This window comes from Anopheles coluzzii, chromosome 3, assembly GCF_943734685.1.
Source record: "Anopheles coluzzii chromosome 3, AcolN3, whole genome shotgun sequence".
Lineage (NCBI taxonomy): Eukaryota > Metazoa > Arthropoda > Insecta > Diptera > Culicidae > Anopheles > Anopheles coluzzii.
Genome location: NC_064671.1, coordinates 31,950,964 through 31,977,302, shown reverse-complemented (window position 1 = coordinate 31,977,302; position 26,339 = coordinate 31,950,964). Strand labels below are relative to the sequence as shown.

The following is a 26,339-nucleotide window of genomic DNA, read 5'->3' as shown; positions in this document are numbered from 1 at the left end:
TGGCTTTAATTGAGGAGCATAGGTTGAATGTAATAATGTATGACCACAAACACACTGCAGCATTGAACAGGAATGAAGGCTCGAGCATTTTACAGTAAACTTTGTGATCGATCTCCTGTGCGTGTTGTGCTTTATTTCTTGTTGTCGATTTTGCTGCAGCGTGTCAATAGTAAATATTTGATTAGCGCTATTAATATTGTTTCTTCGACACCATACACCACACTAACACTAGTACATGTGATTCAAAATCGATACAATTGCAGAGCGTAAACATACGAAGTTAAATCAGATCCCTCAATATAACAAAGAAAGAGTAGGTAGTTTTCACTATCTGCAAATGAACATTAGAGACAACGTTCAGTGCGTCAGCTTTTAGAAGAGATATCACCACAACTTACAATGCCAAGTTGTACCATGTTCATGTAGCAAAATTTGCCAGCGGTAATGCCAACAGGCCTTTGTGCGCGCGCGATAATTAGCTGAAGATCTTTTTGTACGTACGTGTTTTGTTGCTCCCAGCCGCTTTTGTAAACGATGTGTGCTATACGAGCACTCTGAACAGAATGAAAAGATCAATAGAAAGAGAGAACTTAAGAATCTCTATCATATTGGCATAAAAAAAACTTACCTCGTACGATAGCAGTTCCCCAAGATAACAGTAGGCAAAGGTTTCCGTTGTATCGAACACGAACAGGACAATCAGGCTAATAAAATTTAGATCGAATCCCTGCAATCGAAAACTCAAAATGTGTCAGATTTAAAGGGTTTGTATTAGATGAGATCATCACTTACTGACACGGTGAAGTAAAGGAGCATTGAGCTCCAGATCAATACGCATAGAATCAGCTGGAGCAACAGCACCAGTGACGTGATAGATTCAAGCAGGCTTGCACAGTTAAGTGCATCCTGATGCATCTTCACAACCGTCTTCAACTCCTGGCGGAACGTGTTGTCCTGCGTCACGATCCGTAGCTTTAGTTGTACCAGTTGAAAGTAAAGGATACAATGGATGGTAGTGTCACAGATGGTCACAGTTTTCACCGTGCCGGTGAATGCGCAGAGATAGACGGTAGGCGTCATGATCATGCCGAAGAGCAAGTAGTGCGAAGTCGTCGTGCGAGTCTGAAGTCCATAGAAGTTTTCCTCAATTTGCAGTGCAAAGTGCATTGTTGCGTTTTCGTTCCGTACCGTACCGTAGAACGCGTAGAGGGTTGAGAGAAAGGGAGTTAGCACGTAGAAATGGGCTGCAAACATCACTACGATGCAATAGATTCGGGTTATCTTGTGGATGAAGTCGTGCTGGGTCGTCAAATGCTGGACCACCGCGGGAGGTGACTCTTGGAGAACTGTATCAATTATCACTGTATCAATTATATTACTATTTCTTTTTGCTATCCATAAACTTACCCGTTAGAGAAAAAGTTCGTACATGTCTAATAAATTCAGCTAGCTTATGTCTGTTCAGAAACAACAGAAACATTCCACAAAACGAGTTGGTTAAGAAAAACAGCTCGGCTATGCCAATGATGGCTATCTCCTGATTGGGGTATCCGTAGAAGCACTTGGGCACTACTATGCAGAAAACGTAGGTCATCATAACCGGCAGAATGCGAAAGCGTTCCTCTGGACGGCCAGTAACGCCAAACACTCGGAGCAGCTTGATGGAGATATGAGGCATGCCAGCCGGTTGCTCCTGTCGGAGGAAGTTCATCCGGAACAATAGTGATGGACGCTTGGAAACGATGATTTTTCAATAAAAAATGACGGTGTTATGAGCCTAAAACCTGCGCTAATAATGAGCTGTTACTAGCAAGATACTTTCTCTGTAAGTATTGTACTGATTGAATGCGAAGCTTGAATTTATCCAATGTAAAAATATGAATGTAATAATTTATGGCCTCGAGCATACTACAGTGGTGAAAAAGAATCGAGTACGTGGAATTTATATCTAACCATGTGCGTGTAATTGCTAGTGAACGTTATCTTTTGATTCTTGTCGCTGTATTTGCTACTGTGTGTCAGTATTAATTATTAACACTAGAACTAGTAATTAACAAGGCATCGGGTATATCAATATCTTACTTAGCTTTTCTAATTTATGGTTGCTTTGCATTAAATATTAATATTGCTTTTAAAATTGATCCCTCAAGACAACGAAAAATGAATACGTTGTCTTGACGACCTGTAATAGGGAAACGTTAAACAAATGGATTTTGTGTCATAATTAATCGATTTTCTGCCATATTTTCGCAGACGATTGCGACACTTACCTCACCAAACTGTTCCATATTCATAAAACAAAACTTGCCAGCAGTAATACCAACAGACCGTTGAGCACGTAGCATTATGAGCTGCAGGTCTTTGCGTAAAGCTGGAGGCATACCTTCCCATCTGCAGTCGTACACAACACTGGCGACACGAGCACTCTGAAAGGAAATAATGAATTAATGTCGAAGCCTGTTTGCCGATTGGATCAACCGCTAAATCACCTCGTCAGAAAGTTGATTACCCAAGTAGCAATATCCAAACGTTTCGGTTGTGTCGAACATGAACAATATAAACAGACTAATAAACTGTGTGTTAAATCCCTGGATGTGAGAGATGAAGTGAGTGGAGATTGAAATATCTGTGAGATAAGTATTAATCTGTTGCATTTTACCGCCACGGTGAAGTACAGCAGCATTGAACTCCACACCATTATACAAAGCACTAGCTGCAGTAGCATGATGGGAGCGGTGATATCATGTAGCAAATCGGCACAGCTGAGCGCACTTTGATGCATTTGAATAGCGGATCTTATATCACTAGCATAATTTTGAGAACGGCCAACCTCTTCTAGTTTAACCTTAACCAGCTGGAAGTAGATGGTGCAGTACTTGATGAGGCTCAGAATCGACACAAGTTTGGCTGTTCCGACGAGAGCACAAAGAAACGAAATTGGCACCATGATGGCACCAAAGATCAGGTAGTGGTCCAGCTTTTCCCGAACATTTAGTCTGTAGAAGCTTTCCTCCATGTGTAGGGTAAACTCCGGGACGGTGTCGTTTTCGTATGTGTTGTAATACTTCCAAAGGGTCGCAACAATTGGGGAGTAGCTGTAGAAGTTAGCCGGTACCAGAAGGGCGGTAAGGTACAGTTTAGTGATTTTGGTGACTTGGGTGTCCATCTTGGTAAGATATTCAGCAACTGGAGACGTTTCGCTAAGAACTTTAAATTCGGCATACTATTAGTAATAAGTCCTAAAACAAAAAATGGTAATCGACTTACCTTTCTTCGCGAAGAATTCTGACTGTCGCACAAGCTCAAAAATCGAATCACTATAGAGCACTAACAATAATACCCCAACGAAACGATTCGTTTGAAAGAACAGCTCAGCCAAACCGATGATAGATGTCTCAAAGTTGGGATATCCAAACGCAATCTTCGGTATAGCTATTGTAAGTAAAAATAGCACAAACATCGGCACGTATCGATATCTTTCGCTTTGCGTCTGTGAAACTCCAACCAGTCTTAGGAGCTTCAGTGCAATGTGCGGCACACCGGGCGGTTTTTCGATTAAGAAGAACCTCATCGCTGGTCCACTGATTGGTATATGATGTAGTAGGTCGTTGTTGTGACCACCAATGGGCTATATATCGTCGCAGTGACGTTTATTTGAAACTGGTCATTAAGTTAAACTACATGTGCATATTAACGTTCGATCGCATTCAAACGCTACAATCGTATTTGTTATACAGCAAAAAGCATATTTAAATATTGGCTGATAAGCAATCAAAAGTATTGATTACGAAAATCTACTTGTTAGCTATGTGCTTGGTTGGTAATATGCCCAACGGTGGTTTCTCATTCGTGCCGCGGTGCTGTGTGTTCGATCTATCCAACTGAAAGCTCTAGTGAATAATTAATTGCTGTCTAGAAAATGTCCTTCAGCAGAAGATAGAAAGAGTAGGCGGTTTTCAGGCTCTGCAACGTCAGAAGACAGTAATTATTGCAGTGGATTGTAACTAGAATATTAAGTTTAGCACCGTACTTGTCCGTATCTGTTGTAATCGATGTAGTAAAACTTGGCCGCAGTTATACCGATTCGCTGTTGGCTTTGCTGTATTATTGGTACAACCATCTTCTGTAGCTTGACCGGTTGATCGTACCAATTGGTGGAATACATAGCCGTAATAATTTCAAGACCCTGTTCAATTTTGCAATAATGATTAAGTTTGTAATAGACAGCAAAATTGCTTACCTTCAACGTCAGCTCGTTCCCCAACAAGCAAAAGATGAACGTTTCCGTTGATAAGGCGATAAGCATAGCTACCACGGCAATACCTTCAGCAGTTATTCCCTAGACAAAGAAAAACGAAACTGTTACAATGCGTCCAATATGAGAATTGTTACGGTGTGTCACTTTTATCAAACTGTACTTCACTTACACTTATCATAACATAATACAGCATAAAGCACCATATAAACACGCAGCCAGTAAATTGGGCCAACAGGATTTCCATCAGAATGTTCTGCAGCTGGCGGGAACACTTGATCACCAGCTGGTGAAGTTCGATAATTTCACTCAGCTCTGCAGTATACTGGTCAACGGGTCCGATCTGGCACAGACGCTCGATCTTGAGGACAATGATTCCCAGCACGGTCGAACAGAAGCGAATCAAACCGAAAAGCGTACCGGCCTTGGCGGTGAACATTACCAACAGGATGTAGAGGGCAAAGAACATCAGAGCTTGATGTACAAAACAGTGGCCAAGGTTGTAGTGCGAGTCTATCAAGTAGAGACGATTTTCAAATACGAGCGGAAATGCTGTGGAGCGTTCCGAATCTTTCGTGTAGTAGGTATAGAACATTCCTGCAATCGTGCTGCTGGTCATGGCAAAGACGATCCCATTTGTAAAAATGAAGTAATACTTGGTAAACTTATGTATTGCCGTGTTGAGTCTAATCAGGATCTGTTCGTAGTCTTCATTGATGATAACTGAAAGGAATGAATAGTTAGCAAATAGAACTAACACCATAGAAATGTTTGTTTAGGAAGTAAAGTACGGATTAGTACCTACCGATTTCGGTAAAACGCTTTAGATTTTTAAGCAAGCCTTCCAAGTTGTCCATCTTTAGGGGCAACATAATGAAGGTGATGGTAGTGTTGAACGAAAACATACCCTCGGCGATGCTTCGGAAGCATTGAGGAATGGTTTCGTATCCTAGGCAGAGTTTAGGTATGAACAACGCAATGGAAAGGTAGGCGTAGATGGCGTAAAGACGGAACCGTTCGGACGGGTTCTTGTTCACTCCGAGCAGTGCCAGCAACATCAGAGGCAGTGGCAGAACCTTTAAAGGGTCGTCCAGTGGTTCGAACACAACCATCGTGTTTGGAGTCTAAAGAACTGATGTTGTCTTTAGGTTACGGACAGTGTAAGAATGTTTACGTCGTTTGTTTTTTTGCGACCGAATTTAGTAACCTGGCTGATAGTTACAAGCCGGTTGTGAGTTGTGTGACAAGCTAATGTCCAGTTGCACAGTTTGTTTGAGTGATATGCGGGCGACAAGTGACTATTACATACAATGTATGAAACATTGTGGATGTGTATTAGAATACATCCTGATATCTTGTCCTAAAGATAGAATGAGTATGACTTTTTAACAATCCCACTAAACTGTGCAATTTGAGCTGAACTACAAAGTTGTAACTTTGCGTAATTGGTGATTTTTTTTATTTTGTCTTCTATTCTCAAGATGACCATATCGATTAGCTGATGAAGATCGCCTCGCCTAGTGTACAATGGCCACACACACTCTTGAAAAAACTTCATGGCTGCAGTGTAACTTCCCCAATAAACTGGAAGAATGTTGAGAATTCAAGTGTTCCAATAGCACAAAGTTTCCATTTAATTACAGTTAGCTGCAGCATGGTAACTGTCTGTTAACAACGAAAAATGAATACGTCTTCTTGACGACTTGCAGGATAGCAATAGCAATCATTCAACTTATGGAAGTCATGGTCTGGTTCTTAGAAAGGTTTCAAAGCTTTTCAGAAGATATATAGCAAAAAAGAGGATTATGACATTTACCAACAAGCTTTTTTTTAGGAGGCAGTATACCGGTTGGTTGAACACATAGGATCGCAAGGTGCAGGTCTTTACGTACAGCTATAGGTAATCTTGTCTGTCTGAATGTGTGCAAGACAAACGCGACACGAGCAATATGGAATTGAGGTAAATATGTTATGTACTTGTGAGAGTTGAGTTGTAAGAGCAGCTGTAGAAATTGATTGGCAATAGATGAACGGTATGGTATAGCCTGCCTTAGATGGTGGGCGTTCATCTTGCTTGAATATTGAGCAACTGGAAATGGTTCGCTAGGAACTTTAAATACAATAGGTAGTAAAAAAATTATATTTATCAACAAGGAAAATAGACTCACTGTTTTTGTGAAGCTTATTAGACGAAATATTGATTCGTTTGAAACATCAGCTGAACTCATGACCGATGTTTTAAAGTTGGGATATCCAAGCACATTCTTCGGTACGGCGATTGACAGTAAGAAGAGCACAAATATGAGTACGTATCTCGCGTTTCAATCAGTCCTAGGAGCTTCAACGAATGGTGTGACACATCGTATGACTTTTCGATTAGGAAGAACCTCATCGTTTGTCCGTTGATTGGTATATGATGCAGGATATCGTTGTTATGATTCCCAATGCCATTGAACTAAACTACATGTGCATATTAACGTTCGATCGCATTCAAACGCTACAATCGTATTTGTTATATAGCAAAAAGCATATTCAAATATTGGCTGATGAGTAATCAAAAGTATTGATTACGAAAATCTACTTGTGAGCTATGTGCTTGGTTGGTAATATGCCCAACGGTGGTTTCTCATTCGTGCCGCGGTGCTGTGTGTTCGATCTATCCAACTGAAAGCTCTAGTGAATAATTAATTGCTGTCTAGAAAATGTCCTTCAGCAGAAGATAGAAAGAGTAGGCGGTTTTCAGGCTCTGCAACGTCAGAAGACAGTAATTATTGCAGTGGATTGTAACTAGAATATTAAATTTAGCACCGTACTTGTCCGTATCTGTTGTAATCGATGTAGTAAAACTTGGCCGCAGTTATACCGATTCGCTGTTGGCTTTGCTGTATTATTGGTACAACCATCTTCTGTAGCTTGACCGGTTGATCGTACCAATTGGTGGAATACATAGCCGTAATAATTTCAAGACCCTGTTCAATTTTGCAATAATGATTAAGTTTGTAATAGACAGCAAAATTGCTTACCTTCAACGTCAGCTCGTTCCCCAACAAGCAAAAGATGAACGTTTCCGTTGATAAGGCGATAAGCATGGCTCCCACGGCAATACCTTCAGCAGTTATTCCCTAGACAAAGAAAAACGAAACTATTACAATGCGTCCAATATGAGAATTGTTACGGTGTGTCACTTTTATCAAACTGTACTTCACTCACACTTATCATAACATAATACAGCATAAAGCACCATATAAACACGCAGCCAGTAAATTGGGCCAACAGGATTTCCATCAGAATGTTCTGCAGCTGGCGGGAACACTTGATCACCAGCTGGTGAAGTTCGATAATTTCACTCAGCTCTGCAGTATACTGGTCAACGGGTCCGATCTGGTTCAGTCGCTCGATCTTGAGGACAATGATTCCCAGCACGGTCGAACAGAAGCGAATCAAACCGAAAAGCGTACCGGCCTTGGCGGTGAACATTACCAACAGGATGTAGAGGGCAAAGAACATCAGAGCCTGATGTACAAAACAGTGGCCAAGGTTGTAATGCGAATCCAGCACGTAGAAACGGTTTTCCATTACGAGCGGAAATGCTGCGGAATATTTCGAATCTTTCGTGTAGTAGGTATATAGCATTCCTGCTATCGTGCTGCCGGTAATGGAAAACACGACCCCATTTGTGAAGATGAAGTAAAACTTGGTGAACTTATGTATTGTCGTGTTGAGGCTGATTAGAATTTGTTTGTAGTCTTCTTCGACTGTAACTGAAATGAGTGAAGAGTTGGTAGTTGTAATGAGCGATGCTACGATGATAATCCATATTGCTTACCTATTTGGGTAAAACGCTGTAGATTTTGAAGCAAGCCTTCGAAGTTGTCCATCTTTAGGGGCAACATAATGAAGGTGACGGTAGTGTTAAACGAAAACATACCCTCGGCGATGCTTCGGAAGCATTGAGGAATGGTTTCGTATCCCAGGCAGAGTTTCGGTATGAACATCGCCACCCACAAGTAAATGTATATGGCGTACAGACGGAACCGTTCGGACGGGTTCTTGTTCACTCCGAGCAGTGCCAGAAGTTTAAGAGGCAGTGGCAGAACCTTCAAAGGGTCGTCCAGTGGTTCAAACACAACCATCGTGTTTGGAGTCTAAAGCACTGATGGTGTGTCCTGGTTGGTTTCACAGTATAAGAATGTTTGCTGCGTTTCTTTTCGGTGTTACTATTTATAATATCAACCCTGTTTTGAGTTGTGTGACAAGCTAATGTGCAGTTGTACGGTTGGTTTGAATGATATGCGGTTGACAAGTGATGATTACGGCATATGTATTGGGACTCGTTTTGGAGTTTTAGAAGACATCCTTTAGGACAAGATAGTATGAGTATGATTTTTTAACAATCTCACTAAACTGCGCAATGTTGACGGGGAAAAGCTTCCCAGCTGTCAGCTCGATACGCGTCTGGGAGCGATGAATCATGAAGTAAATTTGTTTCTGTATTGGTATGGATTGATCGTACCAGGCAAGTTGCTGTAATTCATCGAGCACTTCCTCTGCCTGTGGAGGTAGTGGCACAGTTAGTGAAGTTACAAGAATTCATAATTTATAGTTAGGTCCCCCAGGATGAGGGCTTACGTTTGAGGTGAACTGTGTCCCAAGCTGACAGTACGAGTACGTTTCGCAAGTTAGTACCAGAAGCAGTAAACATACATTCATCACTTTGGAGGTGAATCCCTGCCAACAAAAAACTTTCCGTGAATGTCCTCTTTCGTTAACTATGCTTCACATACAAACACACAGACACATTACCAGCAGAAGTATGTAGAACAGCATGAGGCACCAAATGGCGGTGCAGAATGTGATCTGTATGAGCAGTGCGGGATTAAGCGCATTCTGCAGCTGTGCTGCACATTTCAGGGTGGAACGGTGTGAATGAATGATGGCTTTGAGCTTGGCCTGCGATGCGCCTGGCGGTAGGTTCCGAATTTGCTGGGCGGTAGCTTGAAACAGCATCGATGCCGTACGAATGAGTGAAAAATCCATGACGTCCTTAGTGCACAGTGCCAGCGATCCTATTACGCTTAGTCCAATCACAGCACCAAAGTAAAGCGAATAGTGAAGTAGATTGAAGCGAATATCCAGGTAGTAGAAACTGTGTCGAAAATAGAGTGAACGTGGTTTCTTAAATTAAAAAATTCTTTCCAATGGAATAGGTTAGCAATTAGCGTTACTGACTTCATCTCAGTGGGCATCACATACTCCTCCTGTTCGCCCGTCTGGTTGCGACGGTTTCGCACCACAACGGCACTCGTTGCCATGAAGGGCATTATAATGTACGATATGCAGACGGCAAGAAAACACTTGCTGTACATAACTGAAGATTTGTTGATTGTGTCCCTCGTGCTCAAGATGAACGCACGCACATCATCCGGGTAGGGGTTTTCGACACACTCCTGCAACGTATCGATTAGCCGATAAAGATCGCTTCGCCTAGCGTACAGTGCAATCAGTTGCAAGAATATATACGTCGAGTACACAATTTCGGCACCAACGCGCACCAGCGCAATAGGCTCGTCGAGCTTAATTAGGAACCGTGGGATCTGACCGAAGACGAAGAAAAAAACACACATAAGCCAGAACCTGCGGTTCACACGGCCACTGCAAGGCAAACCACAAAGCTTTAACAATCGGCAACCTATCGGCAGCATCTCGCGAGTATCGTCGATTTGGAAGAACTTCATGGCTGCAGCGCAACTTAGACAATGAACGGGTTGGAGGCTACCTGCTAGTAGCTTCAACCTGCGCTTGTTTGGCGTTAGGTGTTTAAAGCGTGTAAATATTTCATGCTCTGGTTTTTTTATTGGTTTACTTAGAAGCTATCAATATTCTCGTTAGCAGCAAAAAGGTGTTGAAAAAAGAAAGGAACAATATTTGTCCAACAACTGGTGCATAATTCATGATAGTTTATTGTGCCTGGACCTCGTCCTTTACAAATGGTGGATGTCCATTCTGGGAACAAATCTATCGATTGACAATTGCGAGCAAGCAGGCATCGTTTTAAATTGTTTTAAAATACATTTTTTAGCACCAAGAAAAAGGAGTAAGACTTTTGCACGATGTCACCAAACTGCACGACGTTTGCGCTGAACAGCTTGCCTGCCCTCAGAATGAGTGGTGTTTGCGAGCGTCGTATCATTAGTAGTATTTGCCGCTGGATGGGGACTGGTTGGTCGTACCAGGAGAGCTGCTGCAAGGCCATTAGCAGATCTTCACCCTGTGTATGATTGTATGATTAGAAATTCTTTTTGATTTGCTTTCCCAATAGCTCCTTACCTGTGTAGTTAACTGCGAGCCGAGCATACAGTAGGCGTAGGTTTCGATCGATACAATTACCAGTAGTAACACCACACTCAGAACACGCGAATCCAATCCCTAAGCGTTGAACACAAATTATATCATTAGTATCACGTCAAATGGGAAGGTTTAGGCGTGTGTGTTTTTAGGTGCGAACCATTAGCAAAATGTAGAACAGCATCAGACACCAGATGGCGCTACACGAGGCAAACTGAAACAGAACGGATAGGTTTAGTGCCTGCTCGAGCTGCGTCGCGCAAGACAGCGCGTTGCGATGCGATTTGATGACACGGTTCAACCGCTCCTGGGTGATCTGCTCGTGCAGGTCACGAATCTGCATCGTTACAATGCCAAACACCAGTGTCACCGTTTTAATGGCTGCAATGTCGATAACGTCCTTGGTGCAGAGTGATAGCGAAGATATTGCCGACAGCACAAATATCAAACCGGCGTAGATCGAGTAGTGCAGCGGATTGTAACGGATGTCCAGGTCGTATAAGCTGTGTAAGATCAAGCAAAAAAAAAAAAGCATGAGGAACATTAACATCCATTGTGGAGCTGGGAATACGTACTTCATTTCGGTGGTGATGATAAACTCTTCCTGCACGCCCGTCGCATTGCGCTGGTTGCGAATGTAGACGAAGCCCGACGCTAACGGTGACATCGTACAGTACAGCACGTACACGCACATGAAGAACCGCGCGTAGGCTGCGGACGATTGGTTGATTTTGACGTTCGATCGTATGAGGAACGATTCGATTTGCTCCGAGTAGGGTATATCGATGCATTGCTGCAATATATCCACCAGTCGGTAAAGCTGGCGCCGTCGGCAGTACAGTGCCATTATTTGCAAACACAGATAAACGACAAACACCAGCTCTGCAATAAGGCGCATCAGCGCTACCATATCCTCGATCTCTACCAAAAGTCGGGGTACGATACTAAACGCCAGATATGCCACACACTGGAGCCAGTAAACGAGCTTGAATCGTTCATCCCGCCCCAATCCGAACAGTTTAAGCAGACGGCACCCGATGGCAATTGCTTCACGAGGGTTGTCTAGCTCTAGTAACTTCATGGTATGCTAGCAGGTGCTGCACCGTGGACAATACACAGATGAATGGTACATGGAAAGAGAGTTTCTATCCTATCCTAGGGTCTTTCGCAGTGAAAAAGACGGGTTTGAAATGTAATGATTGTGATTTGTCCAACCGATCAATCGTTAGGCTTGATTATTGATATGCGGACGGGAGTGATTTAAAATTCATTCCAAATGATACACCGAGGAAAGTCTCAGTTGCATGCGGCTCGCTGATACTGACGGTAACCTTTGTTCCTGACAATTATCTTTCACACTAATGCAGTAGTTCCGATAATGTCTAATGCTCTGTGATACTCCTTTTTATTCAACTACTTCATACCGGTAAAACTTGGTATCCTCCTAATTTGCCCCTCTCTTTGCCACAGCAAAACGTGAGTGTCACGAGCGGCAGATGTAGTAGAGCACACTGTGTCCAATTTAAACGAGGTCCGGCTGACGACACACACTGCGGGTTAACGCCATAAATTATGCGTTAGCTTCTCGCAGGCGAGTGATGTTGTCGCGTTCGCTAAATTTATTCCCAACTGTTGGTGGTGGTGTTGGTGCACGTTGGTCGCTTGACGGCGATCTTCAACTTTTGAGGATGAGGTCATTGCTTCGGACTTGGACAGACGACATACTGCACTGGCTACGGGAGGTGGGGACACAATTCCCTATCAAATGGTCAAGTAGGAAGGGACATTGGTATCTCTCTGTGTGCGCTTGTGTTCGTAAGTGTCGCTTGCCGTTTGCGCTGCGGGAGTGCTTATATGTTGGGGCTGGCGGTGAAAAAGGTTATTATTAGCAAAAATTGGATGACCGATGCGGGAGTCGCGGTGTCGCACATCGGTGAGAGCGATGTTGTCATCCCGCCGCCACGCCGTCACGCCATAATTCGCAAAGCAGCGGTCGGTCGGACGGCTATTGATGGGAACTATTTTTGTTCAGGGGGCCTTGGAAGGAGATTTAACCAGTCAGCTGTCACCGTAGCTGATAAGATGTGATATATGTGGGGAAGGGAAAGTTAATTGAGTCATACACGAACACACGCCGTTACCTAACCATTGAAGATGGAGGAAGAAAGTTCTCACCGGATAAGTTTTCTTGGTACAACCAGGTTTTTTTTTATATTTTATTCCACAACGAATATCTACACTTTCCAACGTGACCAGCATAATCTGTCGAAGAAGCAATTAAGAGTGCGAATTATGTATCGGACCACGAACCGGGGAGTACCGTTATCGTGAGCAGTTGCAAAAAACCGCCTCTAGATGTGTCCCCGGGCAGGCAAGGCAGCACAGTACATCGATCTGACTCCATCCAGTTGTGCCAACGGTGACAGGTTGTGCAGGCTCTGGTTCGTGTTCGCTAATTGACGTACACAGACGGCGCTAGCTCGAACGATTAGCCATAAGCCCGAACTTTGATGTTTTGCTACCAAAGTTGCCCAACGCGAAAAACCGGCTTTGAGTGTTTGCAAAGCGAACGAAGGTGATCGGACTAAAAGGAAAAGGGTACAGAGGGAGAGATCATGGCAGAGTCGATAGTAGTCGAGCACAGAGCTAACTGTTCGTTCCACGGACGGGCAGTCTGAGACACGTTCAGTGACTAGTAATAATTGGCCTCGGTTGGTCTCTCGGACGACCCGAAGGTACCCGTTGCCGTCTAAAATAATCATAAAATGAAGGATTGCTCAAATTTGAGCTTGTTTTTTTCGTGGTTGTTGCTTTTGCAAAATTCTGTTCCACTCGGGGCTCTCCCGCTGTGTCTTAAGCCGTTAAGATCTGCTAATGATGTTGATTGGAGTGCCACCGCCCGCGCGGGTTCCAATGCTAGCGAACTTTAATATATCCATATCCAGTGCCCAAACCAGCTTTGAAGTCGAATATGAACCCAGCGATTAGGCCTGGGAATTGGGCAAGATCCTGAAGTCAAAGACAATGATGGTAGAGATCATTAAATTTTAACTCAGAAGCATAATTCTACGTGTGGATGCAATTACGACAGATCACTTGACATTTCGAGCTTACGAAATTTTCAAAATCACAATTGTCAGATGACCTAATCCAGCAATGGATATTGTACCTTTAATCCAATAATGGATATTGTAACCTCCAAACCACACAGCCACTCTCAATTAATCTGCTCCACGCATGCTGGCAGGGATATTACGAACTTCCTAACTAGCTATGTCTGCCATTTTTTTTTCACTGGCACGCTCTCTCGCACGCTTATTAATCTTTATCGTCCGGCTTTAGTACACCGTCTTCAACCCGCGAACTCCACACCGGCAGGTTGACCCACTTTTCGAATTGTTGTTGTAAAAGAGGCAATAGGTAAGCCACGCCCCAACACCACCACCACGGTGGCGAGTCCCGTTCTCAGCAATCTGTCGAAGTCATCCGGTGGCCGGAACGGAAGACGGAACGCTGGGTGGGATTTTCTCTAGCAAATTCGCACATCATTTTCCCGACAGCACACAATCTCACCATTAGATGGTGTGTGTGTGTGTACGTCTGTCATGTGCTTACAATCCGTTGTCGAACCGAACGCCGTCTTTAAGCGCACGTCTCGTTAGGCGAGCGTAAATTGAGACCGTCCCAACTAATGCCATGTCTTGTGGAGGAAATGGGGGAATGGGGAAAACGAGAAGGAAACGCATTCGATTTCCGGTTTCCCTGGGAGAGTGTGAGAGCTGTCCAGTTTTTCTTTGCTACCTCCCCGCACCGTCTGACAAGAAGAAAGTACGAGTGTCGTTGGGTAAATTATGATAGCAGTGAAGTCTTCTTGCCGTTGCCGAAGAGGTGTTCCATGTGTAGGAGTGATTGCCGGCTAGAGTTATCAGCATGTCAGATTAGGAATAACCGTGCACAGCGCCAACGATAACTCTCACCTCTGCCAATCTTCATCAGGCACGCTAATAGGACACGATAAACGATGTGGCAAATGGTTTGGTTGGTAGACTCCGCGTTCCCACTGTGACAGCCGCGCACTGTGTTTGTTTTGCGTTTTTTGCATAAACTGATGGCACACCCAGCAGGGGGTGCCGCCAGTTAGTCAGTCAGTCATAAATTAATCGAATCCACTCACACTTATTTCCTTCCATTTCTGGCTCGTCTCTTATTCGGGCCCATCGGAGTTCCGTGCTTCTCAGTGCTCAGTGAATTGAAGGAGTGTTATGTTTGTCCATTTTCTGCCTAATAGATGTCTTTGCTCGCTGTCGTCTTTGCTCGGCAAATTGTGGTTTTCATTCTTTGTTCGATCTCGCGTACGTGGCTTCCGTATCTTCAGTCTTTTATGTAAACCTTGCCATCGTTTTGTAACACATTTAGAAAGGAAAAGTCACACCACATCACGCTAGAAGTGGTCAATCAAAATGCGAATGCATCATTTGTAAAGCGATGGCGTGTAAATGATTCATTCTACGGATTGGTGGTTTTGACCAATTATTGTTCGACGCGCTTGCCTTGACCGAGACATTAACTCTGCACGTGGTGAATTCTGCTTGCGAATTAAAACTACAAACCGTTTCAAAAGAGGGACAGGATGCGATCGTTCGTTTTTTGTGTGAATTGAATTAAAATGATTCTCGGGAGCGATTTCAAAATCGCACCAAAAAGTAGGCCCAAATCCAGACGACAACCTTCAGTGTGGCGCAGGTACAGTTCAATAAGAACTCCTCAAGAACTGCATCGCAACAAGAGTGCTGTGTGTGTGTCGTGTGGGAGAACAAGTTTTGCAATCAGCAGCTGTAGAATGGGTTCTTGAGTCTTCTTCACAACCGCGTTGGAGCGTTCTCGTGGTTTCGAGAATCAAGTTCACGTTCAATCTGTGAGTTGGTGTGAGGATCACGTTTGTCAACTGGTTTGCTGTGTTTGCACGGTTGTCGGGCGCGCGATCCCGTAAATCAATGCATCCGCCCCGCGATCGTGTCTCCGCGACCCGAAGGTTGGCCACGGTCTTCCCGCTCTTCCGGTACACTAACGAGTGCGCAGAGTTTGTGGTCGATGTAAATCAACAACTCTTCGCCGAGCTGGCATTATGTAACATGCACTTTTCTTGGTGCGGTTTTGTGTTGAATGGCTCTTGTAGTTAGAGAGCACCTTTCCAACAGTTCTGACGCGAAGATCCTATTGATTGGGTGCTCCAAAAGGTTCTGTTCGATTGAGGTGGAAGCTGGCGGAAGTAGGCGGACGGTGTAACCTCGAAACGAACGGTCTGGGAAACGATGCTTCTTGGAGTTTAATGAACCTTTTGCCGGCGTTTCACCCATTTAAAGTGGGTGTTTGGTTGGTGGTTGGCGCGCGCGCCCTCTTGAGCGTACAGTGACGCTCGGGAGCGAGGATGAAAGACACTCCATACCGCTGGGACAGACCGGGCGGAATGGTTCGGTTTTTGGGATGATACGAGGGACTTGCGAGACGGAAAAGATCGAAAATAGAACAACCACGGTGACACACACACACATATAACACCGTAAGAGGTGAAGATCTTTTCCGGTTTTATCGAAGTGTTTGCTATGTTGGTATGGTGGTGGTTTACTGCTTTTCCGAGGAGAAATTAAACTCTCGGTGACGAAAAATTGGGATACGTTCGATTGGGTGGGTTTTTGGACGGAAGTTCACCCTAAGGTTCGATCGCACGTGTCGGCTCTATTATTGGTAACAGCACTTGTGAGTGATCGTGCTCGTGTTTTATGGCTTTTTACCGAACGTTTAGTGTGTGTTTTGTGGTCGATCGATTCTTGGGAGGAGGCGAAAACGGCGTGTTGATCACTTTCGTGAAAAGCACTTGAGGGTACAAATTTATGGGTCGTGTAGTGTGAAGCGTTTGTTGAAGCTGACGATGGAAGAATGTGATATTGAGAGACATTGCAAAGGAGTCGGAGCCCAAGATCAATTGATGAACATGTTGGACGATGTGGTGTATGTCTTCTAACGGTAGTCTTGTGGTCGTTTGGTTTGGATTCAATTACATTTAAAAGTAGAATGCAGATTCAGTAGAGCAACGCTACCCAACCATGGCCGTTTCTAGACGTTTCAGTGTGCTAATGTTTTCTTTTTTTTTTCTTCTCCATTTCAGGTGAGTTTGTCATCATCTGCTGTAATTACGGACGACGGTTGTCTTTTCATTTTAACTCATGAGGACCTGGAGAGAGATATCTGTGGGCTATGTGCCGTTCGTTTGACACTGGGGTCGAGGAGGAAGCGACACCAAGCGTCCTTCATATTAAAGCACACCCAATCAAACTGGCAGCGACAAATCGTTGAAGTTAAACACCCGCCTTGTAGTTTTTGAATTAGCGGAGTGGAGACAAAAAAGTAACAGTGCTGCATCGTTAAACGCAATCGATAAATTTGGAGGTCGTACATCCCCGTTTTGAGCAGTTATTTTTTGATAGCTCTTCCTCGCCCTGGCCCAGACCCAGTGAAGCGTGTCAACAACGGTCCCATTCACCCTCACGATGGGTTGTTTTTATGGTGGCATTTTGTTGCACTGAAGTACCCATTCGTTTTAAGTGTAAGAAACGGGTAAAATCAATACCATCGAGCAAAAAATGGTCCTTCTAGCCGGATTTTTTCTGGAATGTTCAGAAAAAGATACAATTTATGAACATGTTTAGAATGTGTCACTGAAAATTGACTATGACAAATAATCAATATTGCTATGCCATGTTGGTGGTACGGGACGCAACATAATTATTTTCCTGGCCAGAGTTCAGGTTCGTGACACACACATTTTCGGGCGCTCGAAACACACCTGTATTCTTCGCCCTTCACCAACCCGGCGTGTCCCTGAAGTGAGCAGCCGTCGCGTGCAGCCCCGCAGAACGCTTGACAATCAAATTAGATAACTGACACGAAATGATTTAGTTTTAGTTTCCACTCAAACACACATACCGAGGGCTCTTGCTGTGATGTATGTAGTGTCGTTTGTTGGACACCATTACAGTGGCGGGACAAATAGAGGCAGAAAAACGGGGAAAAATAATGATAAATGATCTCGCAGCTTCGGTTCCGTTCTGTTGGTGAAGAAGGGGTTCGTTCGAGTGGCAAGTGTCGTTGGCTTGGTTTCCGCGTTCCGTGGCGATGATGAGGAAAGCACGAAAAAAAAAAAACAAAACAACGAAAACAAAAACGATGCACACGGAGCAGTGAAAGAAAAAGCATGAAAAACAGTAGTTCAATTCGGGTCGTGGCGCCCTTCGTCCGTACTGCAACCGTCGCGCGCGCGCGCTGTATGGGCGAAGGTCGGTAATTACAAAACCGTTACATTCACCTTCAAACAACCACCGTGCCAGCTGACCGGTACACTGTCGGCCCTCGGTCTCGGCGTCGTTCGTCACCTGTGTGTGTGATGGATGGTTGGAAACAGAACAGACACCGAAGCACAAGAGAGAAAAGAGTGTGTTTGCGGACGGTGAAATGTATGTCAGCACCCGTGAGTGGGGGAAGCTGATGAAGAGAATTGGAAAATTCAACCAAACCCCCATGATGGAAGCAACGGGGAAAATGGGTCTCCCTTTGGTCAGTGGAACGCGGTAACAACAGAACCGAACGGGAGGGAAAACACAAAGCCACCCAACCAAGCCTCTATGCAAAAGGGCTCTAGTTTCCCGCTTACCCAGGTGGTGTTGGTGGCCCTTTTTCAATGTCTAATGCGAAGGGACGGCTATTCGATACTTCTATTTGCATCCGGAAGTAGAGCGAAAGCGTCCGAGAGCTGTGCAATGAGTGGGAAAAACAAAACCATTTCTTCGCCCTGGTCGTCTGCTGGTGGTAGAATGAAATTTCGGAGACGGCTGGCTAGTGTTGTCGGAAGGGTTCGGTAGAAATTAGTTTCATTAGGTTTTGAGCTGTGTAGATGTACGATACGAGATAGTTCCCCTTGTCATGTAAATGTTTGTGAGCATTTTTGGAGGAAAATTGCTCACTAAAATAGCCTCTCGGTTCAATAACCCCCGTGCGCGATATTTGCGGAAATCGATATTCTTGGTCCTGGCGTGAAATGGCTGTGCGTTTCATCCGGTCACTGACCTGAACCGATACAGAGAAATTATAGTCTGTTCTTTCTTTCCCGAGAGTTCATGGTACAGATGTCTATAATGGTAATCAATAGAATGGTGGTGATGGTGTTAGGGTTGTTAGATTTCTGATGGTTGACACGCGGGACATGTTTCCGGTTGGTGTGTTTGTTGTTGCTGATGTTAGTTGTGATGCGGGTTTCGACGACGAGGGAAGCCTGTGGGAAAATAACCAACGGGTGTGGGATAGCATAATATGAAGAATTGTTGGAAGGAGCTCTGTTTCAGAATAAGTAAGGGGAGGGATCTTGCCGTTGAGTGATTTTTTTTTGCTAGCGTAGAATCGAAACGACGAACTCACAATAGAAATCAGGACTAATGCTTGGGAGACGGAAATCGTAAACTAGCACGTAGTAGAATTATTATGCAATAGGCACACCGGGTTTTTTTTTGCAAGGAAGAACGCATTTAACTTCAAGGGACATTGGTTTGCAAACAGAAACACGCTGTTCCGGCACGCTCACAATAATTCTGAGCTCCAATGTCAACTTTGTCGGGACTTCTTGCTGCTTCCTTTCAACCATTCCCCTTGTGGAGACTTATGCATGTCGAAACGATTGAGGAGACCTTCAGGAACTTCACTGGTTTCGTGCTGGTTCGGTTCCTGCGGGATTGCTTTCCGCCTACTTCCACTTAGACACACACACACGGTCATGGGAACAGAACGGCCGCGGGTGTATTGTATGCATAATGAAGTGTTGCTGCTCCAGCCATGCTGTATCACTTTTCAGCTTGGGTTCTCCCCAGTATCAACGCAATGGTTTCCTGTTTTGTCGTTGCGGTTTTTCGTCCAACAGCAGTTGTCCGAAAGCACACGCACTTGGAGCAGGACTAAGAGAGGGAGAGCGAAGGCTTCTCGCACGCGCTGGACTAAAAGACTCTAATGGGAGGGATGTGTGGGGAATAGGAGTATGGGAAGCCGGGAAGAAACGCATGACTTGTGGTGTGTTTACGCATATCCGAACGACTGCTGGGGGTTTCATTTTGTACGCTCAAAAAAATAACCCTTAAAACTAAACCCCTTGGTACGGTTGGTGCATCGTTCATTTTTGTCCATTAAAAGCCAGCAGTTAGGTCCGGGTAGGCGAGCAGAATAGCCCCCAAAACCATTCAAACAGTGCATGATTGCTGTGGGCAAATGTTTACCGACCTCGTTCACACATTGTATGCACCCGGTGCAGGCAATATACGTTTTCCATTCTGGTGCTAATGACTATGTACGCTGCAATCCGTTCCAGAGCAGCTTTATTTCTACCGCAGGGAAGGCAGTGTAAGGGGCTTGTCCAGCATCTCTCGTGAAGTTTGTAATAGTTCATATTTCACCTGAAAACAGTACCAATAGGAGCTCCATGACTGAAAGGTTCGAAAATATCCCATTTCCACCCTTACTGACCACTCCCAGAGGATCTTGAATGTAAAGATGATCCGTTTTGGGTCACGGAAGAAATCGTGCCTAACCGTTGACCGAGTTCAGGAAAATTTGACTAGTAGAGCAAATGAGAGAACGAGTTCAGAGACGCACTTTCGTGACCAAGAGGCGTCTGAAGCTGAGAGATCATTAAGAATAGACACTGTGCGATTCCGCTGGTCAGCTGTGTCGGTGGGTGGGTGATAATTATGAAGCTTTGCGTTGAAAGATGAACTCTGGGAGCAGCGTACAGTTTTAGACGATACGCATCATTATAGACAGGCGTGGAGGACATTGCGGCGCGTTCGGAATGGGTTCGATGGGAAACTCATTGTCCAAGGTTCTCACGAGTTGGAAGAAGAGTATTTGTTTTGATGGTCTTCTGGGTTTCGAAATCTGTTCATAGCGTTGATTAATATGCATGCAGATAGACCTTTGCTGGCAATGTATGAGTTTCATTGCGAAGATCATTTCTCTTAGATTTGGGTATTCCTGTTGTAAAGTAATTTAAGACATCTTGTGCAACCAAGTGTAAACGGTCGGTCGGACCTAGAAGTGAGCCGATTCTAAAAATCTACTAGAATACGTATAGTAAACGTACGAACCCCCAAAGAGGTATGCCACAGAATGTTTGAATCGATCATCTGGGGTGCAACCCAGTTTCAAAAATAATTCTCACGTAACACACTACCTCACACAGAGCAGCAGCCGAATAAGAAGTTTGAATGCTATGAGGTCATTCGGCTGTCTTCTCACCAGCCTCTTCTTCGCGCTAGTTTCCGCTTGGATTTGCATGATATAGCCTAACGAAACGATGCTCTTAACCGTCAAAAAGCGGGTTTTTGCCAAGATTCGGCTGTGCGGCACACTTCCGATGTCGTGACATGACTGTTCTGAGTCACCGTAGAGACAACGCTTGTAAGCCTCTGTATCGTACCCGGCGATAAAATGACGGCCATTGCAAACAGAAAGGCAGGGATGATTAACTAGAAATAGAAAGGAATAATTTCTATTCTCAAAAGTATTCTATGTATGATTCTGCGAAAAACAAATGTCATCAGACATAGTAATTTCTGTTTAGTTTAAGGAGACTTTAAAATATTACGATGGTCTTACAGTTGCTAAACCCTGCGCTCGAGCAGCGTCATGCGAGTGGTTTCTCGGCGTGCCGCAAAGTATTTTTTGCGAGTTGCGTTCCGTCTTAACCCAAATGACGCGATCTAGCCGGCGCAACCTAAAGTATGCGGCATTTCTTTTGAGAATGTCCTACCTACCTCGATAGATTGCTCTCTCTGCCGGTGGTTTTGAGTCGTGGTTTGATGAGAGTATCACTCGCACTCACGGCGCATTTTTGCAATGTTGAGGATTTTTGTTGAGAGATTAGAAGAAGACTGTTTTCTGTGTGTGGACTCTTTCTAATTTTACATCGTGTTTGTGCGCCACTGTCTTTGGTATTTGATAATACAAACTAGTACATTACTTTGCTTCTTTTCCTTCCAAACAAAAAAGGGATCATTACTATTGGCGGCTAGACTTTCCTTTTCCGGCTGAATGTGTTTTGTCTTGTTTTTTTTTTGCAAAATCCGTTCCATATTACTTTCTGTGGCCAGCCCTTTGCTGCCACAGCATGCCACGGTGCAAGGGTGAGCAATTTATAAATTACTCTTGAATTTAAATTATTTTCCGCACCGAGTTTTTGCTCGGTTGTTGCTGCTTGGCGGCAAACCAGGCGGAAACGCGAAGCGAGCAAACGATCCACTGGCTTGGCTGGTGACACGTTTTTCATTCGCCAGCGTGGAAATGGGCTCTCGATGGGCCTTGGGAAATAGTGAGGTGTGTGTGCGTGTTGTGGCACCGCAATGGAACCAGTTGTTAGCTGCTTCACCGGAATCGATCAAACCCATCGCGGCGCGGTGGTGTGGTTGCATCGGTTTTGATCGATTAAATCGACGGCACACGGAAAAAGTGGAACGCGCACTGGATTTGTCGGTATGTGATGGTGGTTTGCGTGCGTGTGTAGGAAAAGCCTCCAAAATGCTGGAGACGGTCGTTTCCGTTTCTGGTTTGAGGAGTTTAGAGCTGGGCTTAGGAAGAAATGGCAGATACAAACTATTAGGCAGAGGTTGCGTATACTGCACGTGTACTGGAATGAAAACGGGAGGGGATGAACCAGAGATGGGGAGCAGTCGCAATTGTTGGAGAAAGTTAAGAATTGTGATTGGAATCATTACGTGCGCCACACCACAGCGACGGCGACGGAGAGAAATGTGATGGCGATAGTAATTGGCGCGGTTTTGTTTTCCGTTGCGAATTCCTTGCCTCGTCCACATCTCGCTCCCACAGGATCGGGTACATCAGGGGCACGTTTTTCCTGATTGCAGCCCCTCCCCCCCCCCCCTCCCTTTGTAAAGGCATTCTCAGGCGGGGTGGATGGAAAAGTGTAATTTGGATCGCTGGATTCGTGTACTGGTTGCGGGTTCATTCGATGTTCGGATTAGACAAGCATAAGAAATGGTGTTTCAAGTCTAGGCCGGAAGATGGATTCTTTTCTTCGGCGCATCACGGATGATTTGAAAGCGTCTTTTTGCGTCAGTGAGAGCGGTTGACTTTTAGCGGATGGATTGGATGGAAAGATAAGACTGCAATCAGATTATTATTTATTGAATTGAAACCAGAATGAATTCACGTGGTGTGTGTGGTCTTTCAAAACAAATCTTCATCTTGGAGTTCTCTAGTTAAGTTCCTGATGCATTGGTTGGTGGAGGACTTAAAGAATAGATTTATCTGAGTTTCTTGCTCTCAGATGAATGTCATGTTATTGAAGATGTGCTGAAACGGAATAAAAAATAGTATCTTCAAGACGAAAAAGACGATCTGAGATTAATTTCTAGGCAAAGAAGAAGCTTCCAGCGGTTGGTCCTTCGAACCGGAATGTTCAGAGAAAGCGTTCGATGACTATTTGTGGAGTAAAATTGTACTCCGGGATTATCGCGATGATGGTTGTATCGTGTTGGCCTGATCTTCATCGCATTGCAAAGCGAAACCGCTACATCCATAGACGCTCGAGGAACTTGCTTTGCAGAAATGGGCAAAGGGTTTTAATTAAAGATAAAGACTGACATTAGAATTGCAGAGAAGCCTCTCGATCGCGTTTGCATAGATCGATGATCTTCTTGTACTGGTCGGTGCACTTCGGCTCGTGTACTTCGATCACCTGAACGGCATCGGTTTTGTGTATTCCTAGGGATCTTTTGCTGTTTGCAAGGTACATCTAGGCCAGGATTGGTCATGCTGATAATGAAGACACACACACACACACTTGATCCTCGATGATCTGTAATTACACTGCGCGTGGCTTGTCTTTATTGGCCAGTGAGCAGACTAATCATAGTAACTGATTACGCGGTCGGGGATTGGATTAAAATTTAAATTACTTCACCTATAATTTCCATGGAAAAGAAAAACAAGATCAAATCCCCATTGGGGAAAGCTTTAGTTCCCTTCAAGAGAACGCCTAAAGGATGCTTTTCGCATTAGATCGTGCCCTCGGAAGGGGGTAGGTGTATAGCGCTGGAGCGTACCTAATCGGCCACTTCCATGGCTTTGAGTCAATAATAATGATCACAAAAAGGGTACCTCCAGCCTCAGACATGCGGGCGAGTCCCAACTTGCTACTCATTTCGATGGAGGGAAAAATACCATTTGCTCTCAATTTCCCGAAGCGCACTCCGCCAAGGTCTGTCTTCCCAGCCATCAGCCAGCCTCCAGGGTGGGTGCGTTGGGTTCGGGATAGAAAAGTGTGTAGCGCCCCGGGAATTAGATCAAGCAGCAGCAGCACCAGCATCCCCCTGGAGCATGGAAAGATGATGTGCTTGTGCTGAAAGCTGCGTTGATGCGCCCGCTCTCCGTCGATGGATTGGAAGCGAGATGAGAAAAAAAGCTGTGCCTGTGAAGCACAGAGAGCTCTTCGGAACGAGTCGAGCGGAACGCTCCAATGCAGAATAATTGGATCTTTTGCTGGAATCGATCGGATATTGTGGGGGTGAGCTTTGTTGGATTAGTTGCCTCGTTTAAAAGCAGGTTGAACGGAACGATTTTATAATTCATCGATCATCATCCATCCCCCTGGTGTGTACAGTGGTTGTGGCGTGCTGAACCCGTTACCCAGCAATCGAGGTGTTTCCCCTCCCGTTGATGGTGGGATGGTACTTTCAAATCTTGTTAAACTGAACTGACCAAGGTGAAGGTGAAAAGTGGCTTATGAAGGAATAAAAAGAAAATTGGGAGCATGAACTTAGCGACCGATCGTGGCCAAACGGTGTGTATTAAACGTTTATGAGGGTTAATACCGGTGCATACACGCAAGCGCGCACACACACAATTGGTTTCATATTTGATCGTTTACCAGATGCTTGAAATGTTCTACTTCAGGTCCTCTGTTTAGTAAGTGTTTGGGGTGCTTGTACCACACGCGTCTGGCTTTCACTCACGATGTGTGTGGCATTATGTTGTTTTCTTCAATTTTGTCTGAGTGCATTCGTTGTTGACGCTGTTTGGGCGAGATCCTCTCGATAAAGAGAAGCAAACATTAAGTGCAACGAGGGAGCAGCACTTAGCCAGCGGTTTTGCTCGGACAAGATCAAAGAGACGCCAACCGCGGCCATTGTTCCTTCTTGAAGAAGAAGCGAGGATCGGCAAATAGAGTCAACATCATATGATCAACGGCGTCGATGGTTGTGGGTGTTTTCGTCTGTAACGCTTTCTCCTACGCAATGACATTCGTTTACAGTTGCTAAGCATGTTTACCCGAAGCCAGCATGATGCATCGAGAATTAAGTGTAGAGTGTTTGTTGAAAGACGATGCTAGAACGTTGGATTAGCGCTGATGCGTACTCCAAACCGCCTCAGATGTGATGTTTTATCTGTAAGTGGGCTGCATTTATATCGTTGGATAACACCATTCTTCATCCCTTTCACATATCACCGCGACATCAGCCCGTCCCTCAAAGTGCACCGCGAATGTGTGTGACCTAATGCGAAAGCAATATTTCCTATGCACTCTCCAATCCTGATGGAGCGTTTAAATGTGTGTGTTTTTTCTTCCCCTCATTGCCCCGATTGTTTCGTAATCGCGCAATTCTGTTCCACCCCATTCCCGTGGCTGAATGAAGGGAACGCGCGCGCGTGCTTTTGGTGCAAACAGTTCCGCAACGTAATCGCGCAAGACGTGTACGCGCCCGGAGGGCAACTCCCAACTTAGACCAGGGCAAATGCAACGACTGCAAGAATGCACACGCGTGGTAGCGTTCGGCGAAAGCAAACAAGAAGGCTGAAGTCGCCTGAAGGAGGGGTCCTCTATGCAATCCTAAAACCTCGGGAGTTTCAGCCCGGGATAGCCTCGGGAAATAGAATTTGTTTTGTGCGCCCTCTTGCCCATACTCTCGTTGCTCCAAAGACGTCTTGGAGCTCAAGTTGAAGTAAGCAAAAGTACAGCGACTACGGAAATGTAGTCCGATAAGGATCGAAGTAGTTACGAGGCGCACACGTACCGTTAGGATTTTCGCCGGCAATAGCTCTGCGAGTTTTTGTAGTTGTTGTTGTTGCTGTTGTTTTTGTCTGCCAAGACGTAACCTCCACTGACCTCCCGGTTGTGTTTTAGTGTGTGTAGCCTGTTTGTTGCACCAATGATTTCCAGAGAAAGAAAACAGTGCAGATTGTTTTGTGTGTGGCATTATTTCCAACAGCCGGAGGACGACGCTGGAGGAACACCGAAGCCAGAGCGTTTGGGGCCCGAGCGCGCGCGCGCGCCTTGGGTTGTAATTTTCAACGGAACGGAAAAGCTATTTTCACTATCGTACCACCTCGATCATTGGTGGGGAACCATCGTTTGAGCGCCCTGCAAAGACACAAAGTCTTAAGCCCAGACGTTGGTTGAGGTTGCGGAAGCGCGCACAGTACCAACCTAACGGTGGCGACGGCCGCGACTGTGGACCACTTTTCTTCGCGGTGGTGCCTGTCTGGCTGCAACTCAGCGCAATTGTACATTTCGTCGTCTGCAGCAAAAAAAACGACCTCTTGCGGGGCTCATTATTTGTTTCCGAACCGCAGGAGCGCAGAAGGCGCGTGCCTTTTCAGTGACGCGATCCCCAATGCCTCCAGCGCA

General features: G+C 44.9%; 5 protein-coding genes across 5 annotated transcripts in view; 1 reads left to right on the top strand and 4 right to left on the bottom strand.

Moving 5' to 3' along the window:
* LOC120955716 (klarsicht protein) overlaps positions 1-26,339 on the top strand; it is a 192,096-nt gene that overhangs the window by 90,890 nt on the left and 74,867 nt on the right. The window lies entirely within an intron of this gene.
* Positions 216-1,871, bottom strand: LOC120955719 (odorant receptor 30a-like). The gene is made up of 5 exons (XM_040376820.2): positions 1,408-1,871; positions 793-1,346; positions 629-727; positions 399-554; positions 216-331 (listed from the first exon to the last, which is right to left on the bottom strand). Exons 1-5 carry the CDS (start codon positions 1,709-1,711, stop codon positions 281-283), a joined length of 1,164 nt encoding a protein of 387 aa, XP_040232754.2. The 5' UTR covers positions 1,712-1,871; the 3' UTR covers positions 216-280.
* Positions 2,031-3,578, bottom strand: LOC120955723 (odorant receptor 49b-like). The gene is made up of 5 exons (XM_040376826.2): positions 3,268-3,578; positions 2,660-3,207; positions 2,490-2,588; positions 2,271-2,426; positions 2,031-2,182 (listed from the first exon to the last, which is right to left on the bottom strand). Exons 1-5 carry the CDS (start codon positions 3,569-3,571, stop codon positions 2,132-2,134), a joined length of 1,158 nt encoding a protein of 385 aa, XP_040232760.2. The 5' UTR covers positions 3,572-3,578; the 3' UTR covers positions 2,031-2,131.
* On the bottom strand, positions 3,848-5,402 carry LOC125906390 (odorant receptor 4-like). Its single transcript, XM_040376823.2, has 5 exons — positions 5,061-5,402; positions 4,428-4,978; positions 4,241-4,339; positions 4,031-4,186; positions 3,848-3,963 (listed from the first exon to the last, which is right to left on the bottom strand). The coding sequence occupies exons 1-5, from the start codon at positions 5,365-5,367 to the stop codon at positions 3,913-3,915; spliced, it is 1,164 nt and encodes a 387-aa protein (XP_040232757.2). The 5' UTR covers positions 5,368-5,402; the 3' UTR covers positions 3,848-3,912.
* Positions 5,844-8,565, bottom strand: LOC120955721 (odorant receptor 4-like). The gene is made up of 5 exons (XM_049609099.1): positions 8,082-8,565; positions 7,466-8,016; positions 7,279-7,377; positions 7,069-7,224; positions 5,844-7,001 (listed from the first exon to the last, which is right to left on the bottom strand). Exons 1-5 carry the CDS (start codon positions 8,386-8,388, stop codon positions 6,951-6,953), a joined length of 1,164 nt encoding a protein of 387 aa, XP_049465056.1. The 5' UTR covers positions 8,389-8,565; the 3' UTR covers positions 5,844-6,950.